We start from the raw sequence: 23456 nt of genomic DNA on the forward strand, positions 1-23456 counted from the left end.
TTATACTTATTTTTTCATTTGTTTACTTATCATTTTAATAACATCATTTCATTTTTACCCCTTATTATGTTTTTTTGCTAACATCCGTGCCATGTATCGCGTTAAAACCTATTCGTCCATTTTATTACTAGGTCTAGATAAATAAATAAAAACATATCATTAAAAGGTTGCATTCGATTTACCACATGAATAGGAAATATTTTAAAAGGAAAAAAGAGGTAATGTTCATTATTTTTGAAATTAGAAGAGTCGTGTTCCTAACTTATAGGATACGGCTTCTTTCTAAAACCAAAATAGTCGAATATCTATTTTAAAAATTTTAAAAAAAATGAGATTTAAGTAACGATAAAATGGTGTTTATTCTTATTTTTGAGAATTTAAAGCATTGTGTCCTAACTTACCGGACGTGATCTTTTCTTCTTGATTAACTTGAAATAAGTCCTTTTCGTGAAAATTAATTTAGTTAAGTAATTTCTTAATACAAAAAGAGACCGTGTTTTAAACTCCCTTCAAATTTTCAATTCTCAACACTAAGACATCAAGTAATCTACTAGGCACCAATTCTGGGCGTCACGAGGGTGCTAATCCTTCCTCATGCGTAATCGACTCCCAAACCCATTTCTTGAATTTTGTAGATTGAAATGTATCATTTTAAATTTAACATTTTATTAAAATGAGTTTTAAGGTGATCCGATCACACCTAATAAAAGGATTGGTGGCGACTCTCATTTCCGTTTATTTTAAAATAAAAAGTCGATTTTCAAAAAAGTGTTTTGACAATTACTTTTTATGATTTTGTAATTAAAAAAGATATTGGGTTAATGTTTAAAATTGCCACTACACTTCAGGTTTAATTTGAAAATTTTCACTATATTTTATTTTGATTGATATTTACTATTATATTTTTGAACTAAAGATAAATTTACCACTATATTTTCACTTTACTTTTGTTTGATAAAATTTTTCCATTAAAATTTAATTTTTGATTGAATTTTACTATTCAATTTTAATTTAAAATATTTTTGAAGACGAATTTAATACAAAAATATTATAATTTAATAATTAAAATTATAATAAATTAATATAGTATCAACAATTAATAAAAAACTTATTTACGAAAAAGTAAACTTAATCTTTTTATTTTAAAATTTTCAAGTCTTTCTTTTATTAAATAAAAATTCTATGTTGATGTATTATCTTTTAATATTTTATTAATTTATTGTTAACTATGAAAATTAAATATTTGAAATAATATTTTCTTGTTAAATTTTATTTTCAAATCATAAAAATCAATATTAATTGGTAAAATTTTATTAAAAATCAAGATTAGCACTAGAATTCAATAAAATTCAAAGTTTAGTAATAAAATTTAATCATATAATAATTATGTGGCAAATTTAATCATACTCTTAAAGTATAATGATAAATATTAACCAAAACAAAATAAAGTGGCAAATTTCAATACTCACCAATAGTACGGTTATGAATTTACATTTTAACCCAAGAATATTATATAAAAAAAATTGTCTGGAAAATAGTTTTTAACTTTCTGAGTGTAAAGATCCTTAGTCCTTGCGACGTAATATATTGGTTATTTGCATATCAAACAATACGGATAGACAATTTGGATGATGAGGCATGAAATTTTGATAAATTACTATTATTAGTGTTTCAATACCCCTGGCGACTAAGAAATGTTCAATATTTTCCTTCATTTCAGTAAGCAAAACACCAATTCAATTCCAAGAATACGTTATCAAACCCAAAGCTGCACACTAGTCTAAACCACAGTTGATAGAATGTGAAGATTTTATGGTTTTTGTTCATTCACAAAGCATTATCCAACCCAACTTCTACGGTTTTCGAAAATAAAAATGCTTATATTCATAAACATGTAAACATCTCTCGGTTTATTTAGATAGTCGCTATGTTTAGCATGAAAGAAATGCAAGTCGTATGACATTATTATTTGGAAACCGTTGAACACAAAAAGTGGGGACTCTCATGCGACCAGGAGGAAACTAGAGCACATAGTAAACAGAAATTAAAATCACAACCAAAAGGCTGTTTTATATACTAATCCAAGATTCCAGCCTTCTTATAGCTCTCAATGGAATCCACAAGAGTTTCTTCCAATGGCCGATAACTCCACCCCAGCCTTTGTAATTTCTCTGAACTAATCGTATCTTCCTCCCCTCCCTCACTAAAGCTGCCATTGCACAAGTGATTGAGGATCACAAAGAAGAAAATCATACATGAAAAATCCCAAGCCATGTATAATAATGATGATGAAGTAACATACAAATTCCTAAAGCGTTAGACTAGAAGATGCTACATATTCTGCTGCAGCAAGAGATGTACCTTTTAGGATAATTGTATTGAGGAAACATACTTCTCAACTTGTCAACAAGATCATGTGCCTTCAGCCTCTGGCTTCTCATACACCAGAAGCAGTGCCTGAGCTATATCGCGCACATCAACTATCTTTTGAAGTTTGTTTTCCAGAGAGTCGTATCCCTCTGCACATCAACGGATTGCAGTGGTGTAAACCAAACAGATTCATAATAGAAAAAGAATGTCACAAGAAAAGATATCATGTGTTTCACTTTAAACCATATTTTAATGTCTATTGAAAGACCATGGTTGGAAGACAAGAAAACTAGAATAATGCCCTAGCTCCAGCAACAATGGACTCCAATCCAGCACCACAAATTTAAGATTAAAATCTGATAAGCCAAGTAAATTAAGCTCCAAGACACTAATTTATAAATTGCAAGGCCACAAGGGCTTAATGAATCTATGGCTAAAGAAGTAGCAGAGTAACAATCCAGAATATCAAGTAATTTCATAGAACAAATTTCGAGGTTATGAATTGCTTGAATCTAAAACCTTAAGAAGTATCATTGACATTAAGCTCATGCAAACCCGTTGCACAAAGCCGAGCAACTAGTTTTATGGTTCGCTTAGTTAAAATAAAAGTGTTGATGGCCGGGTCAGGTGGGTTCAGGCCGAGGTTAAGCATAATATTAACATATTTTATATTTTTTCAAGTCCAGCTCAGCCTGAAATATAAGTTTAAAATTTTATTCAAACCCATCCATATTTGCAATAGATTAACTCAAGCTCATTTTAAGTCTGTCAATATTATTTTTTAATCTTTTAAAAAAAATTATATTACATTATGTTAATCTTTAATGATTTTATATATTTTTTATTTATTGAAATTTTTTATATAGTCATTTTAATATTATTTTAATATTTACATTACAATGGTATTATATATTTTGTATATGTTTAATTTTTTAATGTATTTTAAATTATATAATATAAAAAAATAACATAATATAAAATATCATAAACTTAAAAACGAATCGAGTCGAGTCATACTTAAACTTTAAATGTTTAAGCCCAAATTTTGTCTATGTTTTAAATAAGTCTAATCTTATTACCTAAATTTATTTCTTAAATTTAATATTTTATCTAAATCTTGGTAGCTTTTGGAGCACGAAACTTGAACAAGCATATGTAGGAGTTGAGACTACCTTTTAAAAGATTAAAGAGAACCTTGCTACTAGCATTGATGGTGGACTGCAGAAGTGGCCCCCATTGAGAGTAGGACAAACAGTAACAACGTCAAGTCCAGGCCTTTATGCAAACTCAAAAGCCTCAATCTCTGCTTCTGTCTTTGAAAGGCAATCCCAATTCTGGCACAAACAATTAAACAAAGCAATTTGCTCATTAACAATGAAAAAGGATATTAGGAAATTTAGAATTTTGCAGTGAGTCATATACCTTTGTTGCTGCGCAGTATTCCTTGTCAGACCGGCAAGCCTCATCCTTGATCTGACACCTTTAATCTTGTTGTTTATCCAGACTTCCAGCAGCATCCCAGAACCGATTCCACCCGCAACGCAGGCTCCATAGAAGGCAATAGTGGAAGGCGTGGGCATTCGAGGAAGGGAATAACAGTCCGGAATTTGTCTAATCTTCTGAGGAAGTCGTTTCTTTATAAAAGGTTTATTACTGGCACTGTGGTCCTTCTGCAACTCACTACCAATTGCTTTGCAATCAACCCCTTTCAATGGGTCTTTAGCTTCCTCACTTCCCATTAAAGACTATTATAAGCTCTCAGTTATTTTGAATCACAAATAATACAATCCTAGATGAAAAAGAAAAAGCAATAAATCGCTACAGCAACATACAGTACACTTGGGACATTTTATATTGAACTGAATTGCTTAAATCTTATGAATCTTTTGTCGAAATAAGTTTGTTTTTGTTTTAAAAATAATTACAATTAAATAATAGAGAAGAATAAGAAAAAAAATCAAGATAAAGGAATTTATGTGTTTGGATATTTATGTTTATGAAATCATTCATTCAAAAGAAAATTGTTTAGGAAATTATAAGGTAGAAATTTTTTGTTTAGGAAATTATAAGGTAGAAATTTATTTAAAATCTGTAATTTTTTTTTTGGATTTAACCCTAATATAAATATTTAGATATTATATTGTGTTATAACTTGTAGTATATTTGTTGGGATAGTGTTGGCTTCCATTTACTATCAAAATTTAATTTGTGTTTACAAAAGAACGAGAAGGTGGTTAAGATGGTAAATTCACTCTATTTAAAATAGAGTAGTGTGTTTGGTGATAAGAGATATAAAATAGAGATAAGAGGGAATATGAGATTGGTGAGAGAAGAAGGTTGTATCCTCCTCTTTTCAAGTTGCTAACCTTATATACAAAACATCTTTTGTTTTGAGGTACCATGTGGCAATTTGATATTAGTGAGTGAAAAGTAAAAAATCAGTAACCAAACACTTCCAAGCGTGGTAGGTTGGTGCTATGATGACTCGTGATCCCGCTTGCATCTTAGATGGTCCAACCGAATTCTATAATACAACTAATGAGTGGACTCATCTCTTTGGCAAGTAGTTAGTTGAGAAGAGCCATTGTGGAAAGTTGCCTAGGCTATTATTACTCGGAGGGTTCTAACAAGACGTAACAATAAAATTATGAGATACGGAAAGATCTCATACAAAAAAAGAGAAGAAAATATTATTGTTTTTCACTTTTATATTTCAGAACAATCTTTTAAAAATTCATTTTAAAATTATTAATATCAGATTGAATCAACTAATATAGGAAATTCACCTTTCATTTGATGGCATTTCAAGCTTAAAACAGAAAAAAATCTGAGTTGAATTAAGATTTATTTGCAGTTATGTATATATATAAGTAAACAAAAACATGGGGTAAATGAAGAGATATTTAAGGTAAAATGAAAGGCTGTAATAAAAGAGGACAATCTTATTCATAGCATTACCAATATATTACCAAAGGACCAAACTAGACAAACAACCTAAAGCCTATTAAAAAAAACATCACCAAACTAAAACATCATTATTGTTCAAAGCTAATAACATGAAAAACAAAGAGAAAGAAACATCAAATCTAGAAGCCAACAACAATTACAATAGGAAAGTCCTCAGTTTTGTGTTCTAAAATGGATCTTCACTCACTCCCCATCGAGTTCCATTGGGATGGGAACCAGATGCCCAGGATCCAAAGGTTTCTCAATGAACACGTCAACACCAGCTGCCAGAAATGCCTGCCTTTCACTTTCTCTTGAGCAAGCTGTGACCCCCAGCATCTTACCACCTCCATTTCACGAATCTGCCAATAATAATAAAATAGATTATCACACATGTTGATTCTACACAAAACATGAAACACTTGTTTTTTTAATAAGTACGGTTACGTCAAGGCCATTCAGGACAGGAAGAATCTTTTCAATGATGATGAGATCGAATTTGACACCGGATGCAATGAGGTCGACTGCATCTCTGCCGTTATCAACACCTAGAGTTTGAACCCCATAAGAACGAAGAAGTCCCTACACCAGAACCCGACACGTCGTGACGCCATCAACCACAAGATTTATCATCATGTTCTTGAAAACAAATTCAGTTAGTAGTTGTCGCTTGTGTTCTAATCCTCCACTATCCCAGTTATCCTTGTCCGGTGCTTGATCATTCGAATGTAAAGTCGTTGCCATCGATTTCCTGATATTAAAACATGTTATTGAATAACAAGTGCAAAAAAACAATGTAAAACTAGACCAAACTTAATTACTTAAACTACAATAAACGAAAAAATATTTTGCTTAAATTGTTCGCCAATGGAGAAAAAAAGAGCGAGTGTCAATGCCTATGCCTTGAAGAGGCAATGTTGTTGCTTAAACAACTTGAAAACTGAATTGATGTGAAAACAAGAGGCTCCATATTCAAGTTTATATAGTGAGTGAAGGGTTAGTAATTTTGGATTTACTGTCCATGTTCAGCGAACTAATTTGCAAATTGAGACAAAAAAACAATTAGATGTAAAAGAAAAGTGTTTATTGTTGAGATATGTAAAAGTAATGCGTAATTTATAACTGAATTTTCTCTTCTTTGTGTTTAAAATTTTTAAATTTTTTTAGCCCTCAACATTTACAATTTTTTATCACTTTGGTTCATACCCCTGAAGAGTACATACATCAGTGGTGAATCTAAATGTAAAATTGCTATTTATGCCATTGAGATTTTTTAAATATTTTAAATTAGTAAAGGTAAAATTATAATTTGGCCCCCTAAAATTATAAAAATTCAATTTAATCCTTTAAAAATTATAAAGATATAAGGTATAAAAAATTAAAATTTCATCTCGCCTTCCTTAAAAAATTGTTCTAGCTTCGCCCCTGACATACATCTTTTAAAAAGAAAAAAAATAAAAAATTCTGATTTTAGGGAAAAACATATTTTTTTAAAAATAAAAAATAAAAACTCACCAAAATTAAAATGAAAAATAAAAATATTTTTTTAAATATAAAAAATCTAAAATTCAATGATATTCAATTCGGACTGGATTGATTGGATCAAGAACAAACTGCTTAACCCACGAACTGATACAAACTGGATGAACCAAATTACAAAACCAGTTGAACTAACAGCTGGATAGATTTTTATAATTTTTATTTTTGATTTTTTAATAATTTATTTGCTTTAAACTAGATGTCCTGGGAACCAATTGGTCAGACTAGTTCGAAATCATTTCAACTGTCAGATCAATCGATTTTTTATTTTGGTTCAATCAATTTGTATCGGTTAATGGACCAATCGGTTTTTTACCTCACGTCAGGCCAATACCCCTATCGGTTCCCAATCCGATTGGCTGGTCCGGTCCAGTTTAGATAATAATGAATCTTTGGATTTTTTTATATTTTTAAAATCATTTTTATTTTTTATTTTTTGAATTTTAAGGATTTTTTATTTTTTTCATAATGTTTTATTTTGTAAAAAAATTAAAATTAAAATTAAAATTATTTATGTTTTTATTTAAAATATGAAAAAAATTAATTTTTTACATAATGACCAAATTGAAAAAAATTGTAAATATTAAGGGAGAAAAAAATTTATTTTACATTCGAAACCATTAACTTTAATGGCAAAATTAGACAGAGAAACCAAGATTTTTAAATAAAAAAAGTACAGGGGCTCAATGTCTCAAAACTAAAGTATAGGGATTAAATTTTACATTTCAAAATAGTACAGGGGCCTTTGGCATATTTAAAACTAAATTAATCCCTTAATGTTTACAATTTTTGTTAATTGGGCCTTTATTCTTTTAGCTAAATTTAGCTATTAATCTTTCAAAAACAATCAAATTACTTTGTTTAACAAAAATGTTGACTAAAAAAATAACATTTTAACAATATTAGCGTGACAAACTACGTGTACTTCATGTTAATATGACACTATTTTAAAAAAAAATAAAAATTATCATAAAAATTAAAAAAAGTTAACATGAAGTACATATAAATCGCCATGTAGGTTCTCATGTTTAAAAATTTAATGTTTTAACCTTTATTTTTAAAAAAAATAACAAATTGACTATTTTGGAAAGATTGATGATCAAATTATTCCTTTAAAAAGTTAATAGTTAAATTTAGCTAAAAATAATAATAAATGCCATTAAAAATTAAATTTTTAATTTTGGGAGTGATCCACTTACACCGATATAAAAACTACTTTAATTTTACACATTTTTATATCTCTTTGTATAATTGATATTTTAATAATTTATTTTGAAATAAAGATAGATAGGACAAACAAAACTTAATGTGAATTAAAGACTTAAAAAATACTGCCAAAAGAGAAGCAACAAAAAGTTGGAACCATAAAAGAACTAAAGAAGTCTGTAATTTTATATATTCTATAGTGCTCACAGTATCAAATACAGACAGACAAACTCAAGTTTCCTTAACTCTGAATATAACAATATCTTTGAACCTCTAATCTTTTTCTACTAACATTAATTAAATATTGCTCATTTAATATGGTTATAATAATTTATTTATTTTTTATAAATAAATTATAAATGATAGCATATTAAATAATATAATAACTCTATTTTATTTTTCATGACTTTAATATATGTTGATATAAAGATGAAAAAGTGGTAAAGATGGCTGATTCACTACTAGGGTCATGTATATGGTGATTGGAGATATAAGGAGGGAGAAATGAGAATCTGAGTCTAGTGAGGGAAAAAGGTTGTGTTCCACCTCTTCTTGAGCTACTAACCATATATACAAATCATCTCTTGTTTTGAAGTGCCATACGATGATTCGATATTAGTGGGTCAAAGGTCAAAAGCCAATAACTAAATGCTTCTACGCTAGGTAGGTTGGCTTTATGATAACTTTAAGTGGTCCCACTTGCATCTTAAATGGTTCAACCTAACTCTACAGGATAGCTAATGAGTGAACCCATTTATTAGGCAAATAGTTAGTTGAGGAGAGCCACCGCAAGGAGTTGTTTGGGCAGTAATTGCTTGCAAGGTCCTAGCAAGATGTAACAATGTGATTAATGTATATTGAAAGATCTTATGCCAAAAAAATTCTCTTACTTTTATGTTTTGGAATAATCTTCCAAAATATTTTTTTTTAAAAATTGTAACAAATATTGGGTTGAATAAATTTATTATAAAAAAATTCAATGCTAGACTTTCATTTCATGGCATTCCATGCTTAAAACAGGAAAAAATTTGAGCTGAATCTTAATATATATACATAAACTTGGGGTAAATGAAGAGATATTTGGGATAAAACGAAAGACTTTAATAAAATAGAACAATCTTATTCATGCCATTACCAGTGCATTAGCATAGGATCATACTCGACAAATAGGCTATGGCCTACTAAAAAATATTATTATTGTCTAAAGCTAATAACATGAAAAACAACGAAAAAAATGTATCAAAGTTGGTAGCCAACTACTACAACAATAGGAAAGTCCTCATTTTTGCGTTCCAAAATGGAACTTCACTCACCACTCATCAAGTTCCTTCAAGATGGGAACCAAATGCTGAGGATCCAAAGGTTTCTCAATGAACACATCAACATTAGCCGCCAAAAATACCTGCCTTCCACTTTCTTCCAAGCAAGCTGTGACCCCCAACATCTAACAACGCACCCCCATTTCACGAATCTACCTTGTTGCCTGTCCATCAATAATAATAAAAATGATCACACATGTTGATTCTACACAAAACATGAAACACTTGTCTCTTATTTGTAAGGTTACCTCAAAGCTATTTAGGACAAGAAGAATCATGTTGATGATTATGAAACCGAATTTGGCACCAGAGGCAATGAGGTCGACTGCACCCTTGCTATTGTCGACACCTTGAGTTTTAACCCCATAAGAACAAAGAAGTCTCTGTTCTTCAAAGCAATTTTAGTAAGTAGTTGTCATTTGCGTGCTAGTCATCCACTGTCCCAGTTATCCTTGTCCGATGCTTGATTGCCCAAAGCTAAGGTTGGTGCCATTGATTTCCTAAGATTAAAACAAGTTATTGAGTAACAAGAGCAAAAACCCAATATAAGACAACACCAAACTTAATTACCTAAACTACAAGAAATTAAAAATCGATTTACTCAAACTGTTCACCAATGGAGAAAAAACAAAGAGTATCTATGTCTATGCCTTAAAGAGGCAATGTTGTTGCTTACTTAATGTTAGCAAACAACTTGAAAACCGAATCAATGTGAAAATAAGAGGCTACATATTTAAGTTTATATAGTGAGCAAAGGGTTAACAATTTTGGATATACCTTCATTGTTTAGGGAATCAATTTGCAGATTGAGACAAAAAAATTACATGTAATAGGTATTGGATTCCCAGGAAAGTGTTTATTGTTGAGAAATATTGAAGCATTGCGTAATCTAAAACCGAATTTTCTCTCTCTGTGTTATTAATTGGATTTATTTATTAGTATATGAATATTAAAGGCTGCCTAACAAACTCCTTTGGATCAATTAACCGTGAGAAAACATGGGATAAGATCCTTTCCATGTAACTCTCAATGGACTTTCGGCATGATGGAATAATATTGACAAGGGTTGAAAGGGCAACCTGTGCAACTTTGTGGTGGGGATCATCCAAGTGCTGGAAAAACAGTTTCCTTACCTTCTCGAAGTCTTGAACCACTTCCTGAATACCTTTTGGTCCTTGCTGCAACAATGACCGGAGATAAGTAAAAGCAGCAACCCTGGTAGACCAATCAGAACTAGGACTGAGCCCTTGTTTAGGGCATCATTGAGAGAAGCTGGACCTTCAACATAACTTGACATCTCTCCAAGTGACAACTGACTATCATCAAAACTCTTCTCCTTCAGCAGACATTCGCCGAGCTACATGCTTTCTCAATAGTGGCCTCTGGAAGTTTGGAACATAATTGTTCTGTAAATGATAATACTCTAGAACGTCATATTTTTATGTGCTAATTATATATTTATTTTGAGTATGATGCTACTAATTTGGGCTATTTATGGTTTTTTATCTTTTAAGGACTAAATTGGAGGCAAGAGGAAATTTAAGGGTAAAAAGTGCCAATTTGAAGATATAATGGGCCAACATGCAAAGAAAGAGAAAAGTGGTGCCAAAAAATGCAAACATGGAAGACCCAAGGACTAAAATGCAAAAGAAGAGATTTTATAGCACAAGACTCTATTTTAATTTCAATTATATTAGGATAATTATTAAGGACTTTTATTTAGATTTAAATTTTAGGATTTATTTTCATTTATCTTTATTTATTTTTAATTATCTTTATTTATTTGTATTTATCTTTTAGAATTTTATTAGGAATAGACTAGGTTTTCTAGTACTATAAATAGGGGATAGAGTGACACATATTTGACATCTCTTTTTTCCTGTAAACACTCCCTCTCCCAAAAATTCTGTCTTTTTGTTCTCTTCATATTTCCTTCAATAAAAATCTCATTTATATTATATTTATTTCTTTCCCAAAAATTATGAGCCACTAAACCAACCTAGCCGAAGGTTGTCAAAATTCCCCAAAAAGGTTCATAAGGCTTAAAACCCGCGCTTAGCCTTCTCAACAGGGTATTCATCGCTTCTCCGCATTACGGGGTTGACGTTTCCGTCCATGTCCCTTAATAGGTGATCTTTTCAACTTGTGCAAGGAACGGCCGCTTTGTACGTTTTGGGAAGATTGCACAGTCGGTTCGTTGGCTTTCTGCGTCAGAGGTTGGCGAATCCAAGAGACAAAACGGCGTGGTATTCGCCATTGGGAAGTGATGATCTAGCAGAAGATAGTCCTACAAAAGCGATTATTGGCTAGAGTCAGGCTTCGCCAAATGTTAAGTCTAAATCCTTGGAGCTGGTGGTCGTAGGCGTCCTCTTCCACTATAACAGGCTTATCCTGCTCGAGAAGGGTTACTTAAAAGTCAAGGATTGAACCCAAGGCGGAACGAGAGAACCGGAGGCTGAAATCTCGCCACATAAGAAACTTTCTTTATTTTCAAACTTTGTTTATTATTTTTCCATTTTTAATTTTTGCAATCTATTTAATTTCACAATTTCAATTCACTTTAAATTCTGTTTTTATTTTTTTCCAGATTCTTAATTCAATTTTTATTTTTCAGGAACGCAGGTTTTCTTGGCCAAGAAATTGTCCAGGATTTCAAGAAACGAGCATTCGTACAATCTGGTCCCTGAGGATTCGACCCTACTTCCCATTTACTATTATTTTTACTATTAATTTTACTATTTTACAGGGAATAGGATATTTTTGGTGCTCTCAACGACTAATCAGTAAATCCTGAGAGTTTACATCTCAATAATGGATTTACATTTCTATAAGTTTTGGAGAACATTCTATTGCACATTCTAGCAGTTGATCATACCTGTAAAGTTCACAATTAATTAGTCATCATCATCAAATTTTAGAAAGGCTCAAACAAGTATAAGAAAAAAGCAAATAACATCGAGGTTTAAGAATTAGCTTTCCCACATAAGGTCATCTTTCCAGATTACCCTATTATGCAGAAATATGAGTCCATTAAAAGATACCAAGTGAAGAAATCAGCCATGAAGCAGTCATGTTTCCAAGAAAGAAGCTAATCATCATTATCAACTTACACCTTTGAACAAAGGGCTGACTATATAACCATTTACAACAATCATCTATAGATATCAAACAATAGAAGCAAGTCCAAATATAAATACCTCACTCATTGCATCTGCAACACAACACCTAATCAAATCCTCGTATAAAACCAAACCATATTGCAACTCAAGTCATCCCAATAGTTAACGAATTGCTTGACTTGTTTTCATTATCCCTACTGTGTCTCCGAAGAGACACCCCAACTGTTAAAACATGAACTTCAAACTGGAAGCCTAAGATTCTAATCTTGGAAAAAGAAGGTATTTACAGGATAGGAGAGAGCTACTTGTTTTTTGTAGCTCAAGTCACATATACAAGAAAAGGAATTAACTAAAAGCATCCATACACCATGAATGGAACCTAAAAGTGCTCTATGAATTCTCAAATATCAACATGTAAATCATCCTACACGTTAATGGCATAAAATTGTGTCTTCTATAAAGGATCAAGCAGCTAGTTGCATATCTGGTCATGCACAATTTCTTCCATTTTCTTTCTGTGTGCCATTAATTGGATTTAGTTATCTATATATATATATATATAGCGTTTTGACTATCATTTGTTATATTTCTTACAATTGTTCGAATACAATGATATCTTTTGATATTTACAATTTTTTTTAATTTTCACAATTCATTATAATTCTTTTAAATTCAACAATCAACCTTTATGTTTATATATCCATTAACATTATGGGCAATGTTTTTGCTCACTTGCTGATAGCAAACAAACTTGAAAACTAAATCAATGTGAAAACTAGAGGCTACATATTCAGGTCTATATAGTGAGTGAAGGGTTAACAATTTTGGATTTACATTCCATATTCAGTGAACTAATTTTTAAATTGAGACAAAAAATAATTAGATGTAAATATATGAAATTATGAGGAAAGTGTTTATTGTTCTAATATGTTGAAGGATTAAGTATTTTAAAAATAAGATTTTTTTCCTTTTTGTGTCATTAATTGGATTTATTTATCACGATTCATATAAATTTATCATACGTAATGCATTTTGACTATTGTTTGTTACGTTTTCTACAATTGTTCAAGTATAATAATAACTTTTGATATTTACAATATTTTTTGTTTCCATAATTCATTATAATTCTTTTAAATTCAACAATCAACCTCTATGTTTATACATCCATCAGCATTATGAATTTCACATGCTTGGTTAATATTTGCTACATTAAAAATTTGTTATGGTAAAAGAAACTAAGAAGCTATATGAAGTTAATGTATGACATTCACACGAAATTGTTTATGGTTAATGCATATTCTGGAAATTGGATTTTCTTTTGGTTGTATTGATTACTGTTGTATATATTTATTATACATAACATCGTCTATTATATCTCTCACAATTGTTAGAGTATAATAAAAACTTTCGCTATTTACAATATTATTTAGTTTCGAAAATTCATTATAATTCTTTTTAAATTCAATAGTAAACCCCTATGTTTATACTTTTATTAACCTTATGAATTTCACATGCCATAGCTAATATTTGTTACACTAAAAGAATGTTATAGTAAAAGAAGATAGAATGCTATATAAAGTTATGTGCGTATGTCCTCAAATTTTGTTTACTATTACTCACTTGTCCAATTTAATCAATAAGAGATTATAAAATAGGTTAGATTTTGAAGATACTCTCCGTACTTATTGATTTGTACATATTTAATTTTTTTAGTTTTATTTATTTAAAATTAATCCTTTCATCTTTTGATTTGCTAATATTCAATCTGTACATTAACTTTTTGCTTTAATTCTATTGAAAAAGTAGGTACAATAAAAAATTTAGTCCCACAACTTTTACAATTATTATCAATTTGACCCTATTTGATTACAACATGCGGATAATAGTATTACAATTCCCTATTTGATTTCACTAAACAAAAACACTCATTCTAAAAAAACACAGCAAAAGAACACAAAGATAACAGAGATTTATTGGAAAAAAAAAACAAATCATCCCTCAAATGCATTCACACAATATACCAAAAAAAAAAAACAATAGTAAGAAAGCCTGATTCACCTACATTGTGACTGCCCAAGCGTAGTTTTGATTCGGAACAGTCTCTTACCTCTCCATAGGCGACGTTTGTGTTTTTCTCTCCCATTGCAGGGTTGGTTACAAGCGAATCCGACTAAAGTCTTTAATATTCAATTGTTAACGTGAACTGGGTCACTTTGTATGGGACAGTGTGTTGGTGTACATCGAAACATCGAACCTTATTAGTGTTTGGAATAGGGAACTTTAGCAGAAAGGATGTGGTTGCGCATGCTGGAGGCTATGAGTGGAACACGAAGGTCGCAGTCCTTGACCAATTGAGTATGGACACCATCGAAAGAGGGCTGGTGAAGTTCAACTCTGATGGGTCCATGAGAGGAGGGAGGAGCGCAGCTGCTGGAGGTGTGTTGCGAGATCACTATGGCAATTGGTTGCTGGGCTATTCTTGCTTCTTGGGAACTTGTAATGAAATCGACGCGGAGCTTTGAGGACTTGGGACTGAGTGCGATAGCATTGAGGCGGTGCGGCTGGTTACAACAGTTCATGAAGGCAAAAGCAGCATTCGGCTTATGCGGTATATAAAGTTCCCGTGTGAGCGACCGTGGGAGGTTTCATTCAAGCATGTTTACGGGAGAGGAACCAATTGGCGGATGGAATGGTGAAGCTGCTACATGGACATGGTTTTGGATTGCATCGGTTCAATTCCCCTTCATCTCAACTGATCAGCGTTTATCAGCATGACTGTTTAGGCCTTTTGCATGGGCAATGAAGTCATTTTTTAATTTCTATGTAACTTATTGAACTAATAGTTAAATTCAGAACAAGACTGGACAAGTCAACGAGACATCCCAACTTTTAAAACATGAACTTCAAACTGGAAGCCTGAGGTTCTAATCTTGGAAAGGGATTTTCTCTTACGTGTTCATTAGAACAATTAGTTGTCGCTTGCGCGCTAGTCTTCCATTGTCCCTGTTATCCTTGTCCGATGGTTGATCGCTTGAAACTAAAGCCAGTGCCATGGATTCCTAATATTAAAACATGTTATTGAATAGCAACTACAAAAACTCAATATAAAACAAGACCAAATTCAATTACCTAAACTACAAGAAACTAGAAACTACTTTGCTCAAACTGTTCACTAATGGAGAAAAGAAAGAGTATCAATGTTGTTGCCCACTTACTATTAGCAAACAACTTGCAATTGAATCGATGTGAAAATAATAGGCTACATATTCAAGTTTATATATAGAGTGACGAGCTGACAATTTTGAATTTATCTTTTGTGTTCAGTGAACTAATTTGCAGATTGAGACAAATTTAAAGGTATCAAATTCTTAGGAAAGTGTTTATTGTTAAGGTATGTTAAAGCACTATGTATCTAGAAACTGGATTTTCTCTTCTCTGTGTCATTAATTGAATTTAGTTATCAATATTTGTATATATTTATTATAAGTAGCATGTTCTGAATATCACCTTTTATGTGTCTTACAAATGTTCGAGTACAATAATAACTTTTGATATTTACAATATTTTTTTGTTTCCATAATTCATTATAATTCTTTTAAATTCAACAATCAACATCTATGTTTATATACATCCTCCAGCATTATGAATTTCACATGCTTAGTTAATATTTGCTACATTAAAAAATTATTATGGTAAAAGAAATTAGGAAGCTATATGAAGTTAATGTATGAGATTCTCAAGATATTGTTTATGGTTAAGATATGTTGAAATAATGCATAATTTGAAAATTGGATTCTGTTGGTTTTCTTGATTACTATCTGTATATATTAATTATACATAATATGTGCTGGCTATCTTCTGTTACGTCTCTTACAATTATTCGAGTATACTAATGGCTTTCGATATTTACAATATTATTTGGTTTCGATAATTCACTATAATTCTTTTAAATTCAACAATCAACCTCTATATTTATACTTTTATCAACCTTATGAATTTCACATGCCATAGTTAATATTTGTTACACTAAATGAATGTTATAGTAAAAGAAGTTAGAATGCTATATAAAGCCTTTACAATAGTTGTAAACGGGCTAATTTGCCCGAGTCAACCAAAATACAAAATAAATGTAAAATCCAACAAAAAAATATAAAACAAAATAAATACTGTCCAAATTACAGCCCAGATCACTTGGCCCAATTTCACAAATGATCCAACAATAGAAATAGGCCCAGATGGCCCAAAAGTTAAAACACTACAGAAACCTTAGGGCTTCTCCCACTTTGCGCCGCAGCCGAGCCCCAGCCTCCATGTGCCTTCAGCATCGTTCGACCGTCACGCGCGCTTCCGTACGACTCACGCCAAGTCCCAACACATGCCCCGTACCCCGTAACTTTAAACGAACAAAAGAACGACAGCAAAAAGCAAGAAAAATATTGTATTTTTATATTTATTTTTCTTTTAGATTTCGGCTATAAAGCAAGACAAACAATGTATTGATTTTTTTTACGCATAAAAAACACGCAATAAAAGGTAATCAAATATAAAAAAAAATAGAGAAAGGTGATTTTTTGCTTTCGATTTCTATACTATTTTTCTTTTACTTCTTTCTTTTTACTGGCATTTACTCAAATCCTTCATCATTGCATTTAGAAAAATAAAAGAAAAGGGATAAGATAAACTTTACCTTGCAAATATGCCGTAGATCTCTTTTGGCTTCGTCGAAATCGAACTCAAAATGAAATTTCGAGGCTAAAAAATGTCCCTCAAGGCATGAATATACTGATCGCCATTTAGGGAGGTGAATCGGTGCTTAAAAGGAGGGCTAGAGTTCAGCTGAAGAGAATGAAATGGGGAGGCTAGAGTTGTTTTCATGGTTCGGCTGAATGAAGGCCTCATTTGGCTTCTATAAAGAAGCAAAAACGGTGCCATTTAAACCATCTTCAATGGTTTAAAAAGACGTCATCTGGGGCCAGCCCGACTCGATCCAGTCCGTCGCCCCTGGAACCTGTGCGTTTTTACGGTGAGGGGATATTTACACGATAGGTCCTCCCCTTTCGCGTGTGCATTCAATCGCACCTTATCTGTTTTGCTTTTTTTTCTTAAATTAGTTCTTTAATTTGTACGCATTTTCATTTTAGTCCGATGTACAGCGCAGCGTTTTGGTCTAGGGGATATTTCAATTTCTAGCCCCCATATATTTGCGCGGATTACTTATTGATCCAATTTTCGATTATTTTATTTATAAATTATTCCTCTTATTTTAATTCAGTTTTAATTTAGTTTTCTATTTGTATAACTTACCATTTTAACATATTTAATATTTCTATGCTGATCTGTTTTAATCATTTTGTTTGGTTCTATTTGTACAATTGTTTTTGAAGATTATTTTAACATTTTTGTACAATATTCCTTTAGATAATCTATATATATTTGTACATGTAGTATTTTAATTGAGTTTTTGACTCGTAATGCTTACTATTTTAAAGTTCCTAACATTTTTATATATGTGTATATGCGTTGAGTTCTCTTAAAAACTTTATCTTGTTTATTAAATCATCATTTTAAAATTCTTTTTACATTAAACTATTTTAACGCTTTTATATAACATTTTGTTTAAATATTTATATATATATTGGTACATATATTTGATCTATATACATTACTAAATCCATATATTTTATAACTATAGTTTTCTTTGTACATAAGAGTATGTTTTTAAGTCTATTATATATATAATTTATAATAAAATTAATATAATTCTATGTACATATTATGTCCCATGCTAATTTATTTTATAAGTTCTTTTAAATTTATCCGTATATATTTTTATGTATATGAGTCATTTTTTGAACATATTTTATTACATATTGTTTTGATTTAAAGTCTTACATTTAAATACTATTTATATATATACACATTTGTCAACATACACATTTGTCAACTTTAAATGGATACATCATCTTTAAAATATTTATGTCCATTATTTGACTCAAATTTCCTCTTTTATAATATATATTTCACTAATAAGCTATGTATATACTTAGTTTTTATATATATAAATTATTTCTAATTTTGCATGTGTTATTCACTTATGATTTTTTATATATATATATAGTTTTATATCGATTCGCCTCATAGTAGCTCTTAATTTCTATATTGTTTTGTATTTTGATTTTTTTATTATTATGTCAATTATTCTCCATACATGCTTGAACATTGAGTTATATTTTTTTAGATTAATTATATTTAATTGTTTTGTTAGTTGATTAAATAAGTTATATTATCTTCATTCATCCATTATCGTATTTTATGCATACATGTTATCCTATGTCTCCATTTTTTTCCTCTTGGTTTACAAATGTTGCTTTATAACTTCCATCTCTTTAAAACTATGTATCCCGCTTTATTTCAAGTCGAATTAATGCGTTTTAAGCTAGTTTTATAACTATTCATTCAAAAATTCTTTAAAACGAAGGCAATGTTCGATGTTTGGCAATTCGGGGAATCGTGCCCTATCGTGCTGGATTGCAATATCTCGTTTGTCCAAAATAATCGAATATTCCTTTGGAATTTCACTCATGTCTTTAAAAATTCTTCAAAACGAAGGAAATGTTCGATGTTTAGCAATTCGGAGAATCGTGCCCTATCGTGCTGGGTTGCAATTTCTCGTTTGCTCAAAATAATCAAATATTCCTTTAGAATTTCACTCATGTTTTCTAAATTCTAAAACAAGGCAATGCTCAATATTTGGAAATTCAGGGAATCGTGCCCTACCGTGCTGGGTTTCGATTTTTCGTTGGACTAAATAATTGGGCATCCTTTTGTAATTTTCAACGTATAAACTTTCGGAAGTCAAAGTTTATCGTTGTTTTTGAGGGTATAAAGGATCGTGTCCTATCGTGTTGGATGTGATACTGCATTCCTCTGAAACAAGAGAATTTTGACAACCAACTTGAGCCATTCAAATGCTTCAAAAGGAACCATATTTCAAAAACAGCTTTAAAACTTAGACATAAGGACAACACTTAATCAATTTGGTACCAATTTTGGGCGTAGTGAGGGTGCTAATCCTTCCTCATATGTAACCGACTCCTAAACCTGTTTTTTCAAATTTACGTAGGCCAAAATCGATTTAAATAAAACAAAGTGTTTTATTGGGTGACCCAATCACACCTAAATAAAAGATTGGTGGCGACTCCACATTTTTGTTTTTTAAAGTCGATCCCCACTATTTTTTAACTTTAAAAAAAATAGTTTCGACAGCTTGGCGACTCCACTGGGGAACAAGAGAGTCTAGCCATAAAATTGATTATTTGTTCTCCTTTTGTCGAAGTATCGAAATTTGTTTTATCATGATTGTATTTGTTTGTATGATTGTTATGGTTCGGGCTTTTAGAATAATACTGCATTTCATTGCATGATCGCTGTGGTCACACCTTCTAAGTGGGAGTAAGAAACTATACTTTCGTGAGGTTTTCACCTCCGCATGGGCTAGTGGATTGCTTCCGGGATACATCCGTACTTATGATTTCGTGAGATTTTCATCTCCGTATGGTCATAGGGAAATGTATTCCTCTGAATCGAACTCGATCTATATGAGCCTATAATGGGTGAGGATTGAGGAATCTGCTAGTTTAGGTACCTTATCTCTAGAACCGAACCACATATAGCGAGCCTTAAGAGCTATCCTTGGGTAGAGCCACATCAAGCCTTAGTATTTGCCCATATATGTGTTATAATTATCTTTCCTGTGCTTGTATTTTATCGCTTGTATTTGATACTAACTTGTGTTTTGTTTTGATTGTGTTTTGCATGACATTGCATACTAAAGGAGGTGTTGATTTGTATTCGATTACTAAGTTAGAAAGTTTGACATGGAGAATGAATTTCTTAATAAAGTTGAGGATAACGCAGCCGTTCGCGCATGGTTAGAGAAGTTACAATCGGAGAAAGGGGATAGCCTAGAAGAAGGATATACATCAGAGTTATAGGAATTCACTCGCGTCAATGTAGCACAAAATGAGTTGCAAGAGTTGAGAGATATATGGGCTCGTTGGGATGAAGGAACCAAACAGTTGTTCTATCAAAGCTATGGTGATATATCTTACTTGCTAGATATTAAGGTGGACAAGCACCTGTTGTAACGCCCCTTACCCGAGACCGCCGCCGGAGTCGAGCACAAGGCACTACTAAACTTATTGAGCACTTAACCAAATTCAGATAATTTATATCATACTTTTCAGACAAGCTATCCAACTGCATCATAGTTGCTAAAAAATCATATCTCGAGTTATAAAACTCGAAATTCAAATCCGTAAATTTTCCTCGAATTTAGACTCATATATCTACTTAGAATTTTTTTTTATATAATTTTTGGTTGGTCCAATTAGTACAGTTTATTAGTTAAATTCTCCACTGTTTCAGGGTTTGGCTACTTTGACCCTTGGGCACTACGAACCAAATTTCTCCCTGTACAGAATTCAAAAAACCATGCCGTTTGTTTCTCTTAGAAATAGACCCAATGAGGAATCCATACATATACAGTATGACTCATAATTATTTTTTTGAAATTTTTAATGATTTTTACAAATTAGAACAAGGGAACTCGAAGTCATTCAGACTCTGTCTCACAACAATTTAAATATCTCATAACATAAAATCCAATTGCATGCACTGTTTCCTCTATATGAAACTAGACTCATTAGGATTTAATCTCATTTTTTTCTCAGCCCTCAACTCAATTTCCACAATTTATGGTGAATTTTCAAAGTCAAACTACTGCTACTTACCAAAAACTGTTTTAGTACAAATATTGTTAACTAGTTTATAACATCTTTTCTTCAATTCATTCAAACTCTATACATGCCATATAAATATTTAAACATAAAATAAAAACTACCGGAATTGATCTGAATAGTGTGCCTTGTTGTGTTGATCCGATCTACCAACTTCTCTTTAATTCAATCTACAAAAGAAATTATCAAACACACACAAGTAAGCTTATTGAAGCTTAGTAAGCTCATAGGCATAAAAACACAAATCTTATCAAATATTGTACACAATCATATATCTATTAGTTTAACTATTTCATCCTCCAAATCACAATTTCATTAATAACTCATTTGAATAATTTCCATATGGCTACTCACAATTTAACTCCCTTAGGCCCATTTCTCATTTACTTCATTGTCAAATTAGGGAACAATAAGGGAATTGAGTGCTCCATTATCACATTGCCATAGTAAACTATGGACTTTCACATTGTTACGCGTCACACACCGAAGCCATAGCCTTGCCATGGTCTTACACGGTTCACATATCATACCGAAGTCATATCCCAGACATGGTCTTTTACGGAATCACATTATCACATTATACCGATGCCATAGCCCAGCTAGGGTCTTATACGGAGTCACATTATCACATTGCACCGATGCCATAGCCCAGCTATGGTCTTAAACGGGCGCACTTATCACATATTTTTCGTCAATTCATCAGGGTCATAGAATAGAAGCACTCAAATCCATTGTTCCTACTAATTTGTACTTTTAGTTACACATTATTTATTAGTTAATGCAAATTGATAGTATTCATCAACAATAAAATACTTTAACAATCATAAGATTTTCATAACAAAACATTGAACTTTGCCATATGAACTTACCTGGGCTAATTTGTAAAAGTCGTAGAAATTCAGGGACTATTCTTGAATTTTTTCCTTTCCACGATTCAGTTCGTTTTCTTGATATGATGTAAAAATATGAAAAACCAGCTTTCTCCAGACCTTCTACGGCGTTTTGGCTGATAAAATATGAAGAGATCTCTAGATTCTTCAATTTTGTTCTTATTTTATATGTTAAAGTTGTAAAATTTCCAATTTTGCCCTTATTTCCCTTATTTTTCTGCTGATTTTCTTGCCTTTGCCGTCCAGCCTATTAACTTTTAGGCTTAATTTCCCTTTAAATCTTCCTTCTTTTAACACTTGAGCTATTTAATCCTTTTAGCAAAATTTATTTTTATTACAATTTAGTCCTTTTTATTTAATTGACTACCTAATCGTTAAAATTTCTCAACCAAACTTTAATACTAGCTAAATGAAACTTAATAAATATTTATAAAAATATTTATAGCTTGATTTTCAAATTCGAGGTCTCGATACCTCATTTTTGACCCGTTTGACCTAATAAATTCTTTTAATTCACTAATTTCACCATTTCACAAATTCTTTTAAATTCTTACGTGACTCATAAATATTAAATTACTATCTTGTTCAATCTTATTTGTCGGATTTAGTGATCTCAAATCACCATTTTCGACACCACTGAAAATTAGGTTGTTACACCTGTTCCGAGTTATGGTTCAGTTTTGGAATTCTGCTTATAAGTGTTTCACTTTTGAGGAAGTGGATTTAGTACCTAACGTGGAGGAATATACTACCCTGCTCAGGTGTCCAAAAGTTTAAGTTAGAAGAGCTTATGCCAAGGTCTTTAATGGTCAAACTTTCACGAAGAGATTGATGAATATTTTAGGGACGAGCGAGCCTTGGGTCACTGCTCGGGTTCAACAAAAGGGAGATAGTAAATGTATCCCTTGGGAAAATTTGAAAGAGTTGGTTTTAACACATCCGGATGAAAGAAAAAGGGTCAATATCTTCGCCTTAAGCATATTTGGATTGGTAATTTTTCCTAAGGCTTTAAGGCACGTGGATGAGGCAGTCTCTGATTTATTCGACCGTCTTGAGAAGGGAATCACACTTGTGCCTGCAATATTGGCTGAGACGTTCAGATCCTTGAGCATGTGTCGGAAGGCAGGCGAGGGGCAGTTTATTGAATGTACGCAGCTGTTGATGGTGTGGTTTCATAGGTACTTTTGGAAGGTAGACAAGGTTTTTTATCGGGTCTTTTTCTGAAGGTTATTCCCCGTTAAAAGAGGAGGCAGCCATACAAAGGAGAGA

The 23456-nt window shown here is 31.6% G+C and overlaps 1 protein-coding gene and 2 long non-coding RNA genes across 3 annotated transcripts; all 3 read right to left on the bottom strand.

Moving 5' to 3' along the window:
• Window positions 1–1887: 1887 nt before the first annotated feature.
• Window positions 1888–4192, bottom strand: LOC107961210 (uncharacterized). The gene is made up of 4 exons (XM_016897409.2): window positions 3793–4192; window positions 3543–3704; window positions 2362–2519; window positions 1888–2209 (listed from the first exon to the last, which is right to left on the bottom strand). Exons 1-2 carry the CDS (start codon window positions 4107–4109, stop codon window positions 3572–3574), a joined length of 450 nt encoding a protein of 149 aa, XP_016752898.1. The 5' UTR covers window positions 4110–4192; the 3' UTR covers window positions 1888–2209; window positions 2362–2519; window positions 3543–3571.
• A 1102-nt stretch (window positions 4193–5294) lies between these two features.
• On the bottom strand, window positions 5295–6482 carry LOC107957464 (uncharacterized). Its single transcript, XR_001700455.2, has 2 exons — window positions 5764–6482; window positions 5295–5678 (listed from the first exon to the last, which is right to left on the bottom strand). It is a non-coding gene; the product is annotated as an uncharacterized lncRNA (long non-coding RNA).
• Window positions 6483–16534: 10052 nt separating this feature from the next.
• LOC107957463 (uncharacterized) lies at window positions 16535–17813 on the bottom strand. The gene is made up of 2 exons (XR_001700454.2): window positions 17187–17813; window positions 16535–16892 (listed from the first exon to the last, which is right to left on the bottom strand). It is a non-coding gene; the product is annotated as an uncharacterized lncRNA (long non-coding RNA).
• Between the last annotated feature and the right edge of the window lie 5643 nt (window positions 17814–23456).

Source organism: Gossypium hirsutum, chromosome A05, assembly GCF_007990345.1.
Source record: "Gossypium hirsutum isolate 1008001.06 chromosome A05, Gossypium_hirsutum_v2.1, whole genome shotgun sequence".
Taxonomy (NCBI): domain Eukaryota; kingdom Viridiplantae; phylum Streptophyta; class Magnoliopsida; order Malvales; family Malvaceae; genus Gossypium; species Gossypium hirsutum.